Genomic DNA, 16,563 nt, shown 5'->3' on the forward strand with positions numbered 1-16,563 from the left:
AAATTGAATACTATAGTGAGTAATTATTTTTTGTCATTAAAATTAATCATTATTTCATATGAAGAAGAAACACTCATTTTCTATTTTTATTATTTAATTACTTGAACCAATCTGGCCTTGTCCTATAAAATTTTATAATCAAGTAGATGTTTATGGAATGTGTCAATTGGATTAGTGACTTCTATAGGACATGCCACCTAGATGTAGTAGACTTTCAAAACAAAAATGTCATATGTACCTTTGAAATCGTCTCATTAATTATCAATATTGAGTATGCATGACAAGAATAATGTCATTTGTGAAGAAAACAGCAAATATTTATATTGTACAAACTATTGGAATTAAAACTCTAATTCTAATTCAATAGCCACACAAATAGCATCAACTCAACCATATCTAATATTTATCCCTTTAGCAAAATCTTTTGTTGACTTTGTTTTAATGTTCTATTTTCCTATTTTTATGTCAATTTAATCAACCACCATGCTGTTACCCGTCCAAGTTGCTATATAAATTGAACAAATAAAGGATAAGATAATGCATATTTTGTATAGACGTTTTGGACAATTATTTTAGTTGACAGAAAAAGACCTAATTAATAATTGTGTTAGACTTTAGCATGTGTTTTGCTTTGGTCCGTTCAATTCATACTAATATCTTTTTAACCTTTTAAAGAAAAAAGAAAGAAAGAAAAGAATACACCTTAAGCAGAACAAAAGAACTAAACATTTTTCATTCAAGGTAAGTTTAACATCACAGATAAATTTGTTCATGTAAATTTTCTTCAAATTCATACTTACTTTTTTATGGCAGAATCCTCACATATTTATTTGATTAGAATGAATAATATATGATATTTTTAATTAGATATTTCAATATACCTGTCTCCATCTTTATATTTATCTTATTTTAAATTAGTAAAATATTTTTTATTTATTAGAATATTAGTTCTTCTTTATTTTAACTTATTTTTAAGATACATATTATAATTATTTAATATTTATTCAACTGTTATTTAATATTTTTTTTTATATTTATAAAATTATAATTTCTTTTTGATATTTAATATTGAAAAAAGATGTATTTTTTTAATATTGAGTACTTAATAATATCATATTCTTTTGTTATATCTTTTGTAAAAGAATTATTTAATTGATATTTATAATAATAATAATAATATGTAGGGACACGAGAATGATATTTAAGTTTATTGTAGAAATAAAAATAAAAAAAACATTATATTAAGTTGATTATATTCATATTCGACCATTTTATTTTTACTTAACAATTCAAAGAAAAACACACACGTGTATGTATATAATAAATATGTAAAAATGAATAAAAGATTATTTAAAATTTAAAATTTTTTTCTTTTCCTTTTCATCTTCTCTTCAACTATATGAGTTTGAATTAGGATTTGTGATTTAGGAAATGAAGTAATTATGGAATTGGTAATAAAGGAGATAGAGTTAATGAAAAGGGAGGGGTTGTCTTTTGTCTTTTAAGGGGAATAGGAGAATTGCACAAACGATCGTTCGATCGTTCGTCAATTGACTGATGAAATGTCAATCATTTCATAATTGAGACAACACGCATCAATCAAATTAATGGGATAAGAGTGAGAAAGGAGAGACATCTTGAGCACATAAAATGAGGATATCGGAAAGATAAGCACTGGGGTTGGGGTGTCTGGTTGGTTGGTTCAAAGGATTTGGATGGGTAGTTGTTACAATGTCACTGAACACCTGAACATACATGCAATTTAGAGGGTTAACGTTGTTGTAGTTGATGTTGTTGTTGAATGATGTTGAGATGAAGCATAAGAGAATTAAGACGAAGAAGAAGAAGAAGGTGGTGATGACATAGTACTTGCTGAAATTCCATGCACGTACGGCTGTGTAATGGTTACAGCAGTATCCGCCAATCAAAGTGACATGGATACGATGGTGTTCTTAGGAGTGTGTGAAAAGCTGCTGTTGTTGTTTTTGTTGTTTTCTTGGACCACGTGATCTCATTGCTTCTCTCTTCTGCCTGGCTTAGATCCCCATAAAGATCTCCAATATCTTGGAAACAGTCCCCCCACAACTTTCTCTCTTTCTTCATTTTTTCTCCTCACATTCATCATTCATGCATGCCCCCAAATACATCTAACCCTTCTCATTATGTATACAAAAAAAATCAAATATAGAATGATTTTCAGAGATGAATTATGGGATTTTTTGTATTATTATTATTATTATTATAAATTAAAAAAAAATTGGTATATTGTTATATAAACTTTTGAAACAGGAATTGGGTTTTTCCCTAAAGTATAAGTATGATTATGGGTTTATACTAGTGCCATTATAGGGATTGATCCGAATATTGGGTTGCATGTGTAGTGTATGCTTATGATAATACACAAGAAAAAAGTGTGGAATATTCAACCTCAGTCACTGGTGGTGGCAACATACTACATCTCTATTCTATTCCCAATGTTGAATTTCAATTTCACCAAACATCTCCGAGACACGTAAGTGGACCTACACAACAAGGGTATATGGTATTTTTATTTTTTTTTTGAGGGCACCAAAATTTACTTTACAAATAGAAACCCTTTTCCTCTCGGTGGCATTATTTTTCCCCTCCCTCCTTCTTTTGAAGAGATAAGAAGATACTGGTTTGGTTAGGTACAAGACCTAACTATCGCTGTTTCAACATGTGACAAGGTATGCATAATTATTATGTGCTCATCAACTCCTCCATTTCAGCATCTCCAACATAAATTGCACACCACCATCCCTACCAATTTATAGTTTATCACTTTTTTTCTTTTCTGCATTTATTAGTCCTGCATCAAAAAATCTATATCGTCAAAGATCACAATCTTCACTACGAAGCATTGTGGAATATATATGTTCTTCAGAATCTTATATATACATACTCGGTGGAGGGTCTTGCAATATCTGATAGCTCCTCTCACCAGCGAGATCTATTGGTCAAAGATTGTTCTTTGAATGCCCTTTGTTCTTACTACTCTGATTAATTTTCTTTGTCCTTGTCTTGGACCTGCAAATTTCACATTTGTTTGCATTTGCCCATTTGCTAAAACAACATATATTTTATACACTTCAAATAATTGTGACATGCATACATATAAATATAAATATTATACCAACTACGAAGACTTCCCCTGAAAGCTAGCCATAGCCAAAATAAATTATATTATTAAACAGTTCACTGGATTCTCTTGCGTGTGCATAGCATGCCATTGTTTTCTTCCTATATTCTGATAAAAGGCATGCCAGGTGCTTTTCATTTTTTATTTTATTTTATATATATATATATATCTTCACTCACCACGTAATTAATTAGGATTAGTTCAATATTAATTATTTGATCCCTATTTTAATAATGGCATGGTGGTATCTGTCACCTTTATTGTGTTTGGCTAAGAACATGTTGAAACTGGCGGGGAAGAAAATGATGTCGTGTGGAGACATTCATATGGCTTAGGAGGCACATTGTTGTGTTACGGTTAGCTTTCGTTTTCTTTTGATAACATATATGTTGGAATAGATATCTTGTTCTTCAACAAAATCTTGGCCCCAAGAAAATCTGGTGTGATGTCTCTCTCACTTCCCATTGACATCACCATTCCATGAATTACAAAAGTTTAATGCAGTATATAGTTTCATCCAAAGGGAAGAAGTCCATGGTCCCGGGGAAAGAAAATCTTCTGAGATCCTTCTGATAATTACCCCATTTTGACTCTCTCTTTAAATTCTTAAAATTTCAAAACTTCATTTTCTAATATTATAAAATATGAAGCCTGTTTCAATTGACTAATTTTGACCCATCTTTGACCCTAAGATAAGAATCCAACGGCTCCAATTCAGCTGCAATATTATTTATTTATTTTACTATGCCACGGTCAACAATGGAAGAAGAAGCTTGTGGCTTCTGTTTTTTGCTGGTGGTGATTATGATGATGAGACAAACGCAATCACAGAAAAGGAAGCAAAGCAACTGTTGGAAGGCCTAATTAACACTTCATTAATTGCTTCTGCTCAGTTTAATTGCTTCACACAAAATACTTCACGACTTTTCCCAAGAAGGACCAAATGCAATCTCTCCATCGTATCTTTTAGTTTGACATTTGGCACACCCAATTTAAAATTTTTGTTTTACAATGTATGATTTGGTTTGAATATTGTTCAATCCCAGTGAAAAATAATATAGGAAGCAGTAAACATATTTAATTTCTCTCCCCCTCTTTTTTTAATTTACAACAAAAATGTGTGGAAGTAATTAAAATATTATATACTTTTTAAAATATGATAAAATCAAATGATAACTATTTTACATTTACTGTATTTAAGAAAAAAAATGAATTGAATGAAAAATGAAACCACCCCATTCTCTCTCTATCTCTACATGTGTTTCTGAAATTAAATATTTTCCCATATCCTCTTTTATCATGCAAAGTACTCTTCCATTCTATATATAGCCCCCTACCTCCTCCACCTCCATTCCCCACTACAACAAACACCAACAACCAAACAATTCCATCCACACTGAAACAAAAAATCACTCTCTCTTCTTTCTTCTCCCATTCTCATTCTCTCCCTCCAAACCACAAAAATGGTAGCTGAGAACCACCCTTCTCCCACATACTTCATCCTCCTGCTCATAACCATCACGCGTTTGATCTCCACTGTCGGAAAAACCTCCCAATGGAAGGCTGTTTTACCTGCCGAGCTTGCCGGGGTAGACGAGGATGTCTTCGACAAGCTCCGAGGAGACTCCGAAGCTCTTCAGGGAAGAGCTTCCAAGGACTACGGCAACATAGCGCGGGAAGTCCCACTGGCGGTGTTCCACCCGGCGTCGGCGCAGGACATCGCGCGGCTGATCAAGGCGTCGTACAGGGGCGCTGTCCCCTTCAAGGTGGCGGCGAGGGGACAAGGGCACTCCACGCGGGGGCAGGCGATGGCACGTGGCGGCGTGGTGGTGGACATGGCAGGGTTCAGAGAGAGGGGCAGTGGGGTGGGGATAAGGGTGGGCAACACGGTGGACCCTTCGGTTGGTTACTTTCACTACGCTGATGTCGGAGGGGAACAACTTTGGATCGATGTTCTTCACGCCACGCTCGAGCATGGACTTGCACCTCTCTCTTGGACCGATTACCTCTACTTGACAGTCGGAGGAACTCTCTCCAATGCCGGCATCAGTGGCCAAACCTTCCGCTATGGTCCTCAAATCTCCACCGTTCGTGAACTCGATGTCATCACTGGTATCACACTTTCTTTTCTCCTCACTATACTCACTCACTATATACCTAACAGTAACTCCAACAAACCTAAATATTCTTCTTTATATCACTTCAACCTTCAGATACAACTTCAACTCTGACGAGGAAATGACTGCATAAAGTGAAGTTTTATCTAAGTTTTCTTTATTGGGAGTGTCAAAGCTCTTAGATTTAAATAGTCGGTGTTTTAATATTGTGAGAATTTTTCATTGGGCACCTTGGAAAGTGTCACAGCTTGGAAAGGAAGGAAAGAGGGGGTTTGGGAGGGGAAAGGAGATAAAATAATGGTTACGATGAGTTGCTTTGAAAAAACAAAAATTAAGTTTTTTTTAATATTCATAACTCTAATTGAGGTAACCAACGTGCCGTGGTTGTGAATGTTTTCAGAACTTCATTGCAACTTCGGGTATTTTAAAGTGCCCTTTGTTCATATTTTAAAGGAAAGAAAATTGACAAGTGCTGTAATGCATCAGACTGTGATTGCGATTGAAATTTATAAAACCTTGCTTTTCGGACCTGTGTTCCTTGTTTTTTATTCGAATTATATGTGTTTGACAAACTTGATTTCGTTTTATATTGTTATAATCTAACACCGGAATCGAGTCTTGGTCTACAATTTTTGGTGAATGTTTTAGCAAGCATGTTTGAAAACTTCTTAACTGTGGATTCAGTTCACGCGGTGACTTGTTTTTTTAGAACATGTTCATATACTATTGGTCCAAGTCGTTCTTTCGTCAATTGTTTTATTAAAAACAATAACCGGCAGCTGAATTTTGATTTGAAATGTTTGTTAAAAGAACATGTGCATGCATGCAAGCAATTATATATATTATGATTATTATTGTTTTTGTTTTAATGAAGTTTTGGTTTGATTCAGGAAAGGGAGAATCTGTGACCTGCTCCTCTCAGACAAATTCGGAGTTGTTTCACGGTGTTCTTGGAGGTTTAGGACAATTTGGAATTATAACAAGGGCAAGAATTGCTCTTGCGCCAGCTCCCAAGAGGGTACGTTTAAATCTTCAGAATTGACTAGGACTTTGTCTTGTAGCTTCTTCTTCCAACATTTCACATAGTGACGCCAATTCTACATGCTATATTATTCAACCATCAAGCTTTACGGAAGCATCAAATGTCCTTGTCCTAAAACCTTTATGTCACCATTTTTCTTGACACACACATAAGTTTCACATTATGTCATCCATGAGAGACACACATGAAAACGAAAACCAGACGAGTTACAGGTGAACAACGTGGATTTCTTCAAATCGAAAACCCATTAAAATGTGTGCTGGAAAAATGTACCTATATCATATAACTCAAAGTCTTTTGAAATATACACAGTGACTAAACCGACCAATAATTAGGCTCCTATTACCCTCTCTCGTCAACGATTCAACCTCTAATTTTTTCTTTATAAAAAATCAACTGATATAACAACTGTATTTTGAAAATACTACCAAGAACATAGGCCCATACATTAATATGTTTCCACTAGAAAGGATAAGAAAGTTGGTGAGTGAGAAGATGGAATTGAATTTCACATAAGTACTCCAGCAGTACTATTTGATGGGACTCACTGCATAAACTATAATCATGTGATCATTATTGTTTTTCATTGGTACGATAATGAGTTAATTAATGATAGGGTGAATTTCTTTTATTTTTATTATTGGCAGGTTAAATGGGTTAGACTTTTGTACAGCGACTTTTCTGCTTTTACCAAAGACCAAGAACAATTAATCTCAATCACTGGAAGGAAACAAAACATTATTGGTCTGGATTATGTGGAAGGATCGTTGCTAATGCACCAAGGGCCCATAAATAATTGGAGATCTTCTTTCTTCCCTTTAGCCGACCATGGTCGAATAATTTCACAAGTAACTCAACACAGAGTCCTCTATTGCCTAGAAGTTGCCAAATATTATGATGGCCAAAGTGAAAACAATGTGGACAAGGTACGTCTCCATTCATGTGCAATTGCCTTCATGATGTGTCCTTTCGTTTCTCTTGTCCTATATATCTTCCAAATAACCCCTTGTCACACTCCATGTTATTATAACTTTAATGTTGTAAGTAACATTCTTATTTTCATGTTGGTGTAGGAACTCCAAGTTTTACTCCATGGATTGAGCTACATCCCTGGATTTTACTACGAAAAAGACGTCTCGTACGTTGAGTTCTTGAACAGAGTCCGAAGTGGAGAGTTGAAGCTACAGTCACAAGGACTGTGGGATGTTCCTCACCCTTGGCTCAATTTGTTCATACCCAAATCTCAAATCATGGATTTTGACTCGGGCGTGTTCAAGAACATCATCCTTAAACGAAACATCACCACAGGACCTGTCTTGGTTTATCCCATGAACAGAAACAAGTAATTGAGCTGAACTACTTAACTGATTAACCTCAATTTATGTCACTGTTGTTTTCTTTACTGAATTGAAATTGTAAAAACCTTGATTCAGGTGGGACAATAGGATGTCAGCATCAATACCAGACGAGGATATCTTCTACACAGTTGGGTTTTTGCATTCAAGTGGGTTTGATAATTGGAAAGAGTATGATACTCAAAATAAAGAAATTGTGCAGTTTTGTAATGATGCTGGGATCAAGATTAAGCAATATCTTCCCCACTACCGCACACAAGAAGATTGGACAAACCATTTTGGCCCTAAATGGAGGACTTTTGTAGAAAGAAAACACCAGTTTGATCCAAGAATGATTCTATCACCTGGACAAAGAATCTTTAACAATTAAACTAGGTTTTTTTATAATATTTTCCCCCCAAATAAAAAATATGGTGGGACTACCCTAAGTGTACACATAGGACCCAGAGTTGAGATGATAGGGTTTGTACTTGTTTTTGTTAAGAGGGTGGGGTTAAAAGCTGCATGACTTTGGCATATATGTAGATCAGGTTACACATACTTTAGATACGTTAGGTTGACAAAATCATGTGTGAAAGATGCACACAGCTAGCTGTACCTTTCTTTTCCCTCACTCTCTTTCGTTTGTCTATCATCATCACCACACACAGATCAATTCCATGCTTAGTTTTTCATCTGATAAAAAGTTTCAATTTTCATCTTCTTCTGTCTCTCAAATATGAGTTTATTAAGATTTCAAGTTTAAACTCATTGAGAGTAGTTTAGAACTTGATGAATATGTGGAGGGTTGATTTGATTTTGATCACGTTGTTCTAATCCTACATAAATTGTTAATTAATGTGTGCAATGAGTTTGTTTGGTGGCATTATTATTGCTATAGTTTTGGTTTTGCCTTCCTAATTTTGAACATGGGCACCCTAGCAATAATTGAGATCCTAGGTTAAGGAGGAACATCATTATTGTGTCGAAATTGAGAGTCCTAGCTGTATGGCATAATAATAAATCATCGTAGGTTGCTAGATAGATGTGATAACGCCAAATGCCTTCAAATACTATAATTAATCTCCATTGCGAGATCCTTCCTCTTAATTATATATCATTAAAAAGATTATGCTGCTTTACAAGAGAATACAACTCATTACTCCTTAATTAATCTAAAGAATCGTCCAATAAACAAATGCTGTTGTGTATAATCCATGAAGTATATAGTTTAAATCAAGTTCGATACAATTGTAATTTTTTTAAATTTAACAAAGTTAATTTAAAGTTCTGTATATCAACTTAAAATAGGAAAGATAAATAATGCATTAGTAAATAAAAAACTCACATGATATATATATATATATATATATATATATATATATATATATATATATATATATATATATATATATCCTTAAGTTTTTTAGATTGAATATTTTAATCTTTGATATAAAACTATTCATGACTAATTGATGTTAAAGTTTCTCAACCTATCACTTTAAAACATCCAACACTTTAAAAGCACGATAAAGATTTTTTTTTTCTTACTTTTAGAAGGGATTAACCTTCTGTTATGGGGAAATATCATATTTCATTAAAATAAAACGAGTTTAGACATGAATCATTGCAGTAACCAAGGAATGCAATCTACGTATCTCGATTTTGCGAAGAATTTGGGGATATTGTAGTATATCACTGAAAGGACACACAAGTGGCAGTGATGAATATTTTAATTTAAAGTTTTAATTGGATTTTAATTAATTTCCTCATAAGAAATAAAATAATCAAGTCAATTGCAACTAGACAACAAGAATACAAAAATCCAGAAATGTGTGTCTTCGTGATAATGAAGGAATACAGCAACGACGACAATAATTATAAAATGAAGTCCCATAGATATGTTAGATGATTTTTTTTTTAACAATTTAATAGCATTTTTTTATATCATATTCTTAGTTTCTTTTTTCTCAGTTTTTTTTTCTTGATTAATAGAAACCACCATGATATTTGTTAGCTTTTGGCTTTTAATAATTTTTCTTATCTAATATGAATGCTACAAATCCAACATCAATAATTATCGAATTATAATATATAAATAAAATCTAATTTTTATTTTATAAGTCAATCTTATAATATTAAATTAGATAAACTCACTTATTTAGATGTTATTGAACCATTCAAAAACGTTATATATAAAAGCTCTATTTTTGCCAAGAATTTCCAATAGTTTTAGTTAGAAAATAAAATATACTTCCTACAGGTAGAAGAAAAACGCCCAAAACAATTAATATGTTCTAGCTAAAATCGTAATGGAAAACCAAATACTCTAATTATTCACAAACATACAAATTTTGAAAAATATTTATAAATAACAGACAACAAATGCAAATATAGTAAATATAAGAACGTTGATTTTTGCTGAGTGGCCATGCATCATGCATGGCCTCATTGTTTAAAGCACTTGCATGTCCTAGAACCATTTATTAAAGAAATAAAATGATTTTTTTTATTAGAAATTGTGGAAAACTGCAAAGAGAGAGATTATGAGTATCTAAAAAAAAAAATCTCTTTCGATTTCTTAAATTTAGAACACTGATTAGCCTTGTTTAAATACTCTAATCAAAACTTAGCGATTTCATAGAAATGTTTCTGCACCTATTAAAGGTATAATTTTGGTAGACCTATTCTTAAAGTTTGGGGAGGTATAAAATGCCCTAGATTCAAAACCTAACACCTTTACATTTGAGGGATTTATTCCTCGTAGTGCGCTGTAATAGATTTATTCTACTTTGCATTTTTTCTTTTTCCGAAAAAGGGGTTCACAACATGTTTGGTATAATTAGTACAACGTAAATGCCGCCAATTAAAAACTAACATTTCACATGACAAATTGGAATATCTTAAATGTGTTGGAATATTTAAGAGACAATAATAATTAAAAACAAAAAAGCAGTGTTGGATCGAATAGGAATAACTTTTTGCTTTTGGGGTATGAGACAGACCCACGAGTGAGTGGCTTTGTTGTGACAAAGTATTAGGCAAAGTTCTTGTTCTAATCAAATAATTAGTGTTGATTTAAATTAAAGCAAAACCTCATCCTTCGTGTTATCCATCAATAAGAGCATTGAATTTGTTGCTATCGTTTATTGTTAATTAACTAAAAGATTCCATAATAAAGTGAAACTTTTTTTCCCTTTACTTTTGTGTTAACAACGTGCTTTGCGGCCACATTTGGGACCTTATAATTAAGTTTCATTAATTAATTAATTAATTAATTAAATAAAGAAATGAGTAATTGTGAAGAAAAGAGGCAATGCAACACTTAATTCCAGCTTACAGGCAACAAGGAGACAGAAAAAGTTAGTAGCCTCATCATTTTGTTGACTTTTTCTTGCTGCCTATAGAGAATCAATGCTTTAATTGTTGTTGTGCAAAATCTAGGACACGAAATTCCAACATTCACACACGGTGATACCATGAAATTATGTGTGTTAACGACGATAGATTTTACGACAACAATTAATGTAACATGTTTTTCATTAATTAAATCATGATACCACCACGTAATCATAACCAAATCGTAACTTCTTTGTCGCTTTCCGCAAATCCTCAGCGCTGAATCACTTTGTTACCCGTTTGTTTTCCACTTCCAAACATGTTGGTATTAGTTTAATTGTTGAAAGTTATAAAGAAATTGGGTGATTTAGTAAATTAAGTTAGAGTTTGTTGTTTAAGTTTGCTTTGGAGGATTTTCTGATCTCAGGGATTCGTTTTGCTTTTGGGTAGGATCAGAAGCTATATCTTGTATTAATATATAGCTTAATAGATGTAGCCTAACATAATAATTAGATGCCACACTCAAAGATTCTATAAATCACTTTCTATTTTATGCTCAACTATATCTATCATAAAATGTCTTTCCAAATTTTAAGTCTGAAATGGAGTTTTTGAATCAGTATGCATAACTATTATACCTTATTTTCGTATTGATATTAATGAAAAAAATTCTAGTGTTTAATTAGTGGATATTAATTCTTTTTTATCATGATACAAGAGTTTTTCTTCTAATTTGATAATCCTCTCTCTTGTTAGATAAATCAGTGAGTGTGTAAGTTATGGATTTTTTTTTTCTCTTTATTCCTTATCAATGTAATCGAATGATAAGATACGTAATTGGTAAAAGTCTCACGTCCACAAGATAAGTTTCGAATTTATAATATACAAGCCAAAACAAATCTTATTTTACAAGTTTATTTTTCTAGTCCACCTAAATCTTATTTTACAAGTTTATTTTTTAGAGTTGAACTAAATTTAAAATTCAATTTTTTTATATGATATACAGTTATCGGTTAGAATCTATCTTAAAAAAATTTATGACTTGTTACATCTATCATTAAAATTGATTTAAACTAAAAATTTACTTCTCAACAGTAATTATAAAATTTAATTTTAGTTAACCAAAATTTAGAAAGTCTACTTAACAAGACCATGACGAAAAATTTAAATCTTTTAATTGAAGATTATAATATTTATGCAGGATATTAAGAGGTTTCAAAAAAATATATATATATTTGAGATGAGTGGATCACTTTATTTGAGTACATGCTGATAAAAATAAAAAAAAACTTTATTCGAGTACATTGTTATATTTTCATCCTTAATTCATTTTGTGAACTTTGATTTCTACTTTTTAAAAAGGATAACATCCTAAATATTTTTCATTTACATATTATTTATTGTTGAAAAAAAAAACATAGAGATTGTGATTATAATCTACAAGACTTCTAAGATAATACACATTCTCACAATTTACTAAACTCGACCAATTTCATTTTATCGTATTGTAATGTGAAAAAAAAAATTCTTTTGGACTTTGGGTCTATATATAGAAGTAGAAGGAAACTATTTCATTAAAGACTCGAATAGGTAAACAAAGAGTTTTATTTATTTAAGTTTGACCAAAGCACAAAATTTAAATAAATTTTTTACTATCATTTATATCTCTTACTTTGAAAATAGAAATAAATCAAAATAATGATAACACTCAACATGTTACACACAATTCACGAGTTTTATAGCAATTTCCAGCACTATAAAAATTTCCTTCCAACATAATAATCCCATTGAGACAACAAAACATAAAATTATGTTAAGACTATGATTTGTTCACTGATTATTATAATCAATTCTTAACATGACACTTTTTTTAGTTTCATCATGTGTCACAAATATTCTTTTATTTTCAAATGAAGTTTTAACTATTATTAAAAACTTCTGCATTGGTATTTCAATCATAATAAATAAGGAATTGAAAAATTACATAAAATTCATTTTTTAAGTTTATATTTAATATTCGTTTTTATATTTGGGTCCAAATTCAATTAATATTACTTCCAAAATTTATTGGGATGTGGATTGGTTTCGATAACTAAGAATTGAAAAATTAAATAAAGTCTTTTTAAGTTGATATTTCTATACTCCTTTGTATATTTGAATTCAACTAATTAATAAAATCCAATCATCTTGATTCCAATATTAACTTTAGTTATAATTGGCAATTTAATTTGTCCCTAAATCACTCAATTTAAATTCATTTTATAGGCACAAAATAAATTATTGTATATTTTATATAACTGTTCATAAATTCTTAATTAATCAAAATTACTTTCGAAATTGTTCAATTTATAATTTTATTAAATAGTAATCGATTAATGACGACGACTGACTATTTTCATTTTAAAGAAAATATAAGGGTATTTATGATATAATAATATAAATAGTAATCAAATTATATTTTCATTTAACATATAAGGGTATTTTCATTTTAATTGTCATTTTCGTAATTCAAGTGATCCAAAATACCCTTATTTCTACACATATCCACTTAAATGTTAAATGGAGCTTAATCACGTATTTAAAATAAATAATTTTTTATTTTTGAATAAGAAAAAATTAGTAGAGAAACATATAAGAAAAACATGAGAAAGTTTGTAAAGCATGTAAAATCAAAACAGAAAAATTATAGTTTGACTATATTTATCTTTATCTTCAAAATAAAAATGTATATCTATCCATGTTCTTAATATAGGTAAACTATATAAACAATATGTTTCCGCTCACACCTATTTAAATAATTATTAAATAATATGTTTATAATAATATAAATTTCAAAATAAATTATTACACAAACGAACTTAAGTAATTTAAAAAATGATTATTACTCTTATTCATATTTCATGTTTAATCAATCTGTATATTTTTATTAATACGAAAATAAATTCTAAGAATGCTAAGTTTATTTTTCATCCTCATAGTAGCCACTTCTTTTTTCTTAATATATGATTATATAATGTACCTTGGTAGTAAATGTGCACAACTTTTAAACCAATTCTATATTTCCTCATTCTTGGTTATCCTCCAATCTTGTGTTTATTTTGTTATGCTCGAGAAAGATAATATCATGTACACAAAACGAGAGAGAATAAAATCTTCATCAAGTTTGATGAAAACATGCAATACAATATCTTTTAATATCTTTTAAGAGTATGTGACACGAATAGATAAAGTAGGTCAAGACTTTTACAAAGATCAAAGTTAAACTTAAACGACCTTAATCTTTTTTCTTTTTTTTTCATACTTGTTAAGATAAACGGTGCAATTTCTTTTAGTGTCTTTATAAGTGTGTGTATTGAAGCAAACCTAGCAAACTTCATTGAATTTTACTATGAAAATTAGAGGAAGGATAACAATTGAATTTTACTACTTTTTCTCTATATATAATTAAATAATAGTTATTTCACAGCTAATAAGGGTGGAAGTGTCAATATTTTTCAAACCATTATTCTCACTTGACAATAAACAAAAGTGTCTCAACAAAATCTTTTACAAATAAAAAATAATTAAAAAAAAAAGTTAATAACTAACAGTTAGAACTATCCTTAAAAAAAATTGCATCACCTTCCGAAACATTTTCACAAGCATGTAGTAAGCACCAACCATGAACAATGATTTTTTATATTTTCGTAAACTAATAATAGGATCCGCACTATATTGAATGATACCCAATTCAGATAAATTCAGATACCTAAGCACCATGAGAGAATAATATCAAACACATCACAGTAATAGCATAATCAATTGAAAACCAAATCCATTTCAAACCAACGAAATATGCATTCAACCTGAAAGCATAATTACTCCGAATCTTGTTTTAACTCGATGGAAGAGAAAATTGACTAGTCAAATGAAGAACACCATTTATGGATGAGTCATAATAATTCAAAAACAATTATTATGAGACCTTTTGCCTTTTTAGTGTCACACCACAAGTGCTGTCAACTATCAAAAGGAATTTACACAAATAAAAACTATACAAAACAATTCTCAATTACCAATTTAAGCACTATGCATGACAAATGAAGTGGAAATAATGGTTTTCGAGAAGGAATATAAGCCAAGTTTAGATAAAGGCACGAAGGATAATTTCAACACCATTTTATACATAACTAATCTTCATTTTCATATTGATGTTGTGTACATGTAATCAAGTGAGTCAAAATTGAGATTTTACTCAAAATTACAAACGAAATTGTAGATGTTAACGCCAGTGGTAAGATTCTACATGAAGTTCATATACGCATACATAAAGTACTACATCTCACTCAAAAGTTATAATTGAATTTTTTAAGGTATAATGACAAACAAAACAATAAATATAATAAACATATAAAGAAATAAATCAATAGATATAAAGAACACATTCAAGTTACGTAGCAATAACTTCTTCCTAATTATAAAATAGTTAACTAATAGCTTCGTATTTCCAAAGAAGATTTGTATCCTAATTACAAAAAAACAATTTATCCAAAACAAATAATCTTTGTCAAGTAGAAATCATAATTGACTTTCATCTCCATCATTTCCAACTCTATATCTTGTACAATTCCAATCACTAATGTCTAGATCATGTTTATTTAGAGTTTTACCATCTCAACTTGGATTGAAACCAAGTTTTCATCTAAATTCAAATTGTCTACACCCGAACTTAATACTTCATTTTGCTAGTGTTCATCTTCCAAAATTCATTTATATTAGCACGTTATAATTATAATTGACTTAATATATTGAACTCGAGTTATTCTAAATTGAGTCAAGTCAAGCTTATATTAGACTAAATCAAGCCTAACCAAAGTTTGGATGAACCAAATCACAAATTCAACTCAAATCAAGTTTGATAATGTCGAATTAGGTTTACATCAAGCACATAACAAGTAAGACTTAACACATGAGATTGTTTATGGTCAAATCGAATTCAAGTATAGTCAATTCAAATTTAATTTTGAAAAAATGATGCAAAATAAATTTCATTTAATTTAAATTGGATTGGAAAAATCCAATTCAATTTGACACTAATTAAAATAGATTAGGATATTAGATTCAATCTATTTTATTGAATCTGAAAAAAGCCAATACATAATCTCCCTTAAAAGTATAGCTAAAGGAAAAATTCCTATAATAAAATAATTGTTAAGAACAGAAATCAAATTTGCTGAGAAGAGAGACAGAAGGTTTGCCCAAAGAATAAAGAGGAAATATATTAGTGAAGAATGAAAAAAAAATAGTCTGAGAAACCTGATCCTCCCTAAACCAATTCTGATATATGTGAGTTACAAGTTATAATATTTCCCTATCCTTACATAAACCTGTCTAATAGAAGGCCAAACTCTATCAACAAATCATCAAATATCAACAGACACTAAATATAATGGTATAAGATCTCTCAAAACATTCTTCTCGCATTCTTAGAATTTGGATTTGAGTCCAACTTGATCATAAAATCTAAGTTATATAAACTGAGGTTTATTCTTCATTTACATACATTATTTCAGTTGTATCATATTGTGAATT

At 30.5% G+C, this 16,563-nt stretch overlaps 1 protein-coding gene across 1 annotated transcript; it reads left to right on the plus strand.

Moving 5' to 3' along the window:
- Window positions 1–4,499: 4,499 nt before the first annotated feature.
- On the plus strand, window positions 4,500–8,521 carry LOC114162232 (cytokinin dehydrogenase 3-like). The gene is made up of 5 exons (XM_028046050.2): window positions 4,500–5,272; window positions 6,168–6,295; window positions 6,967–7,245; window positions 7,393–7,661; window positions 7,753–8,521. Exons 1-5 carry the CDS (start codon window positions 4,624–4,626, stop codon window positions 8,042–8,044), a joined length of 1,617 nt encoding a protein of 538 aa, XP_027901851.1. The 5' UTR covers window positions 4,500–4,623; the 3' UTR covers window positions 8,045–8,521.
- The last annotated feature ends 8,042 nt before the right edge of the window (window positions 8,522–16,563 follow it).

The sequence above is a fragment of the Vigna unguiculata genome, chromosome 9 (genome assembly GCF_037176805.1).
Source record: "Vigna unguiculata cultivar grain cowpea cultivar isolate G323 ecotype 2 chromosome 9, ASM3717680v1, whole genome shotgun sequence".
Lineage (NCBI taxonomy): Eukaryota > Viridiplantae > Streptophyta > Magnoliopsida > Fabales > Fabaceae > Vigna > Vigna unguiculata.

What these genes read in the sequence shown, in the direction of transcription:
- LOC114162232 (XM_028046050.2), top strand. Translation starts at nt 4,624, where the DNA reads ATGGTAGCTGAGAACCACCCTTCTCCCACATACTTCATCCTCCTGCTC. An exon ending in GTGAAAACAATGTGGACAAG is followed by an intron (nt 7,246 to 7,392) that starts GTACGTCTCCAT and finishes ATGTTGGTGTAG; the next exon opens with GAACTCCAAGTTTTACTCCA. An exon ending in TATCCCATGAACAGAAACAA is followed by an intron (nt 7,662 to 7,752) that starts GTAATTGAGCTG and finishes ACCTTGATTCAG; the next exon opens with GTGGGACAATAGGATGTCAG.